Source organism: Penaeus japonicus, unplaced genomic scaffold (genome assembly GCF_977035675.1).
Source record: "Penaeus japonicus unplaced genomic scaffold, GWHDUDI00000001_assembly GWHDUDI00000031, whole genome shotgun sequence".
Taxonomy (NCBI): domain Eukaryota; kingdom Metazoa; phylum Arthropoda; class Malacostraca; order Decapoda; family Penaeidae; genus Penaeus; species Penaeus japonicus.
Window position 1 is genome coordinate 6,723,584 of NW_028234433.1, and position 5,000 is coordinate 6,728,583.

The 5,000-nt window shown below is 29.6% G+C and overlaps 1 protein-coding gene across 1 annotated transcript in view; it reads left to right on the forward strand.

Moving 5' to 3' along the window:
- The first annotated feature begins 74 nt into the window (after positions 1-74).
- Positions 75-5,000, forward strand: part of LOC122263243 (uncharacterized) — a 6,896-nt gene continuing 1,970 nt past the window's right edge. Inside the window, exons 1-6 of the mRNA XM_086555609.1 lie at positions 75-156; positions 1,773-1,818; positions 2,312-2,393; positions 2,886-2,953; positions 3,943-4,011; positions 4,300-4,402. Of these exons, the coding sequence (XP_086411735.1) occupies positions 1,810-1,818; positions 2,312-2,393; positions 2,886-2,953; positions 3,943-4,011; positions 4,300-4,402 (331 nt within the window). The 5' untranslated portion in view covers positions 75-156; positions 1,773-1,809. The remainder of the gene's footprint in view (positions 157-1,772; positions 1,819-2,311; positions 2,394-2,885; positions 2,954-3,942; positions 4,012-4,299; positions 4,403-5,000) is intronic.

The following is a 5,000-nucleotide window of genomic DNA, read 5'->3' on the forward strand; positions in this document are numbered from 1 at the left end:
TTCATAGTGAAGCCAGGACTGCAAAATTGTAGTGTCAGGTAAGATTCAAGATTGTAGTGTCAGGTAAGATTGTGACCATGATTAATGGGAAAGCCACCGCAGAAGGAAAGGGAGAGAAGGAGGAAGAAAATACTCGTTTTCCAGTTGAATTAACCTGTATGTTTTTTTTCTTCCTTTTGTCTATTTATTAAATCCATATGGTAGATTTGATCTAGACATTGTTCTTTGACTAATAACAAGTGGAAATAATAAAACAGCTAACTTATTTATAAAAAAAAAAAACTTTATCAATTCTGATGTGCCCTTATGATGTTATGGATTATGGGGATGTAACCATCAGTTAGTGATGTAATGTTTATATGATTACAGATCATGTTTCTTTATTTTTTCCTATTTGAATTTAATATTATTGGCATATTTCTTCATGTTCATTACTTTTACTAAAGTCTTCAAGTCAAATTACTTTTTTAGAATATTATAGGCCTATAATTATTTTTGTTTACCTAAAATTTACATGAACTGTTTTCTATTTTTATTAATTATATATATAGGCAAAATTCAGATTGAAGTTTTTCCACTTGATACAGATTGTATTTTATTTTAAGTTTCTATGTACAATTTTCTTTTTTTAATTTTGTATAAAGTCCACATATATATCTTTTAATATTTAGGTTGTTATTTTGTCTTTTTACCAGAAATTCATTTATATTTATTTTTACAATTTAAATTGGCCTGTATTTTGTCTTCTATATTTTATATTAATATTTTTATCTTTAATGTCATGACATCATTATTTATTTGTACCTTCTTTTAACTTCTCATTTCTCACAATAACTTGTGAGATACATTCTTTTACCGTCCAATAACTTTTGATGAAGTGAATTGTCTTTTAATAACTCATTTATTTTCTATTTTTTCTTGAGATGATCTATCTATTACTATACTTAGATAGGAAATGTTAATATGTAATACCTTATAATATAATTTTATCATCTATTAAGGCTTGGTGAAATATGTTTTTAAAGATTCTGTCCTAAATCTCGGATAAGAAAGGAATCAAGTGAATTAAACTTCGTTATGATTTTAATTTTTACTTAAGCATTTATTTATTAGGTTAATCCTGCTTTTTGTCATTGAATATTAATGTTGAATCAAGTGTTATTAACTGTCAGTATTAGATATCATTCATTATATCAATAACCATGGTTTTATTATCAAATATGATTATTTTAATTACTGCTCAGATGCTCTATTATTATTGTTCTCATTAGCTGCATAATTAGATTAATTTAAAAATTGTATTTGATGATGATTAAAATATTACTAATTATATTATATATCAGTATTACTAGAAGTTATGCATTTGTAATTCATACTTATCTAATTTCATTTTGGTACTCATATTAAGGTGATACACAATATTCATGCTTTCTATGATGCATGTGTACAATTATATTGTATGTTTACGTTATATCATATTGTATATCTCATAATTTTCAAAATTTAAAGGTAAGTACACATTTTTGACAATATGAAGGGATTTGCAGAGATTAAATTTTCAAATAAACAAAATATGATTAGAATTAACATTGTGTAATATATTGCGATAAAAAATCTTAGATTGAGAATATTTATTTTATTATTACCTTTAAAATTATGATTACCTTTATAGTATTACCACAGATTGAGCTACCCCATTTGATATATGGGATTATATTATTTGAAGAGAGAATTCTAATGCAAAATTTTGACATTCTTTATTTTACTCACAGTTTAATGAGCTTCCTAGACTGTGATACCTGAGGTAAAATGGATGAGGTAAGATATGAACTGTTTCTGTTTAATCTTTCTTAGTTTATATGATCACATTAGGAAAATTATTATAAAATGTTCAGATATATGTTTAATAATTTGTTTATTGCATTATTTCTTTACATGAATAAACACAGCTGTCTGTATAAGGAAGATGGAAAAAATATATTATTTCAAGGTTTACTTCTACAGCAGACATTATATCTGGAATGGATTCTTCTTGGACTTAACAGCTGATGAATTTAGCTTTGAAACATCCTATTTTTAATATTTCCCTAGTATTGTGTCTTTGTTTCATTTAATCATCTTATTGGTATTCATGTTTTCTGTTCACATCTTAACACTTTTTCTTAACCTAATGACTACAATTGGCAATTGTAGTCAATAAATGTAGAGAGCTCAGGGTAACTTGTGAAAATTCTAATGCATATATAGATATATAGACAGATACATATAGATTTATATGGATATTGGAATTCTTACACTTTTTTATCCACAGTCTGAAGCTATAGAAGTGTTGGCTTCATTTCAAAATGCTAGTTACCACAAACGCAGAATGGAGAAATTCAGAGCAGCAGCAAGTAAGGGTGAAATATTGTATTTCTCTTCATATAGAATGAATTTCATGTTGATTTATAGCATAAAATCTAGCACATATTTTTTTATGTTGGCTTGTGATTATTTGCAGTATATATTCCCCTGTTCTTCTCATGCTCTCTCTCTCTCTCTCTCTCTCTCTCTCTCTCTCTCTCTCTCTCTCTCTCTCTCTCTCTCTCTCTCTCTCTCTCTCTCTCTCTCTCTCTCTCTCTCTCTCTCTCTCTCTCCCTCTCCCTCTCTCTCCCTCTCCCTCTCTCCCTCTCCCTCCCTCTCCCTCTCTCTCTCTCTCTCTCTCTCTCTCTCTCTCTCTCTCTCTCTCTCTCTCTCTCTCTCTCTCTCTCTCTCTCTCTCTCTCTCTCTCTCTCTCTCTCTCTCTCTCTCTCTCTCTCTCTCTCTCTCTCTCTCTTGTCTGTTTGTGTATCATTGTTAGTTTTGGATATGAGAGAAAATGTTAATCATTTCAACATTTCTTACAGAATTGATATATGGTCAGGAATGGGATGTAGAGCTTGACTCTAGGCAGAGGATACAATTTTTTTGCAATGTAAGTTCATATTACTTTGATGCATTAAACAGAAAATTAAAATTGTAATATAATGAGTGTTTTGTTATTATCAGAATTGGATTTTAGCATATACAAGCAACTAGAATAGTCATGTAATATTACTTTTTATTACTAATTTTATGAACAAGATTCAGCCCATTATATGTATGATTAAGGCTTAACTTTTGCCTTTGGAAATACATATCATCATTTCTTATGTTATGCGGCTGTCTCTCATCCTTTGCTTTCCTCTTAAAATCATTCACTCCTTCATGGTTATCAGAATATAAATATAAGTGTTTCTTTGAATATTGTGTACCAATATTTTATCAAATAGGATCTATGTTCTTGATTTTTTTGAGTTTTGAGCATAAGACTTGACTTGTAGTGCCAGAAAAAAATGTACAGTGAGAACTTCAATTCAGATTTACAAAACTCATCATTGCTAATGTTACTCTGTCTTGTAGAAATGTTATGAATAAGGGTAAATAATTCCACAGTGCAACATATGATTTATGTTTCAATATTATATCTGCATTAGTAATTCTGATGAAAAAATGATGCTGAAATGTTGATTACACAGATAGTTTAGTTAATTTTTCTTATTCTTACCTTTTCAATATTTTCCATTATCCTGCCTCTTAACCTAATAGTTGTGACATACAGCTTGTGTTTTTGGTAGATGAAGGTTGTATATCAAAGTCACTTTCTCAGTCCATTATCTTGACAAGTCCAGCATCCATCGATAAGGGAAATATGCTTTACCTATCATGTCTATCACGTCTTGAAAAAAAAGAAAAAATTGTTTTTTCAACTATCATATTTTATCATTTATTGCACAACAAGAGGATGGCTAGATTTCTTAATTGCACAGTTCTTGGGTCAAATTCACTCACTCCTTCATAAAAGTAAATAAAGAAAGCTGACAAATAGTACTTGCATGCAAATCTTAAACATATTTGACTAAAAGTAATACTTGTTCTTTTCAGGTGTGCCATAAAACGATGAACCATGTGAAGTCTATGAGTGACCACAGTCAATCTGGAAGTCACTTGAAGGTCAGTAAATTAATCTGGTGAATGAATAAAAACGTAGGATGAGAAGTAAAAAGTATCAATATTTCTATAAATATAAATTAAAAAGAAATGATAGACCTGTTAAATAACAAGATCATTTGATTTGCAGTGAGTATGAAATAATGATACCATATTTTGTGTCAGGATATATTGATATTGTTGAAACATCCTTCTGATGGAAGGAAAAACATTTTTGTATTGCATTCTCATGTGCATGGATTTTTATTCAAGTTTATAGGATAAGGAATTTCTGCTTTTACAATTTCACAGAACATACATGAATGGATAGAGACTACCGATAGATCCCCTGTGTCGACTCGACAATACTTGAGCCTGTCTCATATGGTGGAGAGTACATTCGCCAAACCCATTGGTGAGTTTTGTTAATGACAAGGCACTGTAGGAGGGCTAAAGCTATGAGAAGCTATAGACGAGAGCAAAACATAGTATAGCAATTGTTATAAAGATAATAGCAAGAATGAATTCTGTACGTCTTGCCATATGAAACGGTTCATTGTCATTCATACCTTTTTCATTAGGCTGTAGAGAACCTTTTCAGCAAGTCTTACACATTATCTGTATCACAGTGGATTCTCAACCTGCTTTTACCATAAAAATTGCTAGAGGTGTAAAAACTCTGTCATAACATACACCTCTTATATATGATGGTGGGATATATGTATAGTGTCTGCAAGTATATTTGTGAGTGTGGATATGGGAATATGATATAAGAATAACTTATATGTCATATATAAGAACTATTGGTTTCATTTACTTTGTTTAATTATTCTGTGTACAATAAGTGTAACTCCCATATTGTTTGTGTCTTTATATTTATAAGTATTTAAAATTCATTATTTTTTATGTGTTCCTTATTCTAATTTTTCTCAGATGCATCATTGCATACATACATCATTATTAGCATCATACACTGCAAAATTTTCTATTACATATTACTCAGTATGACCATT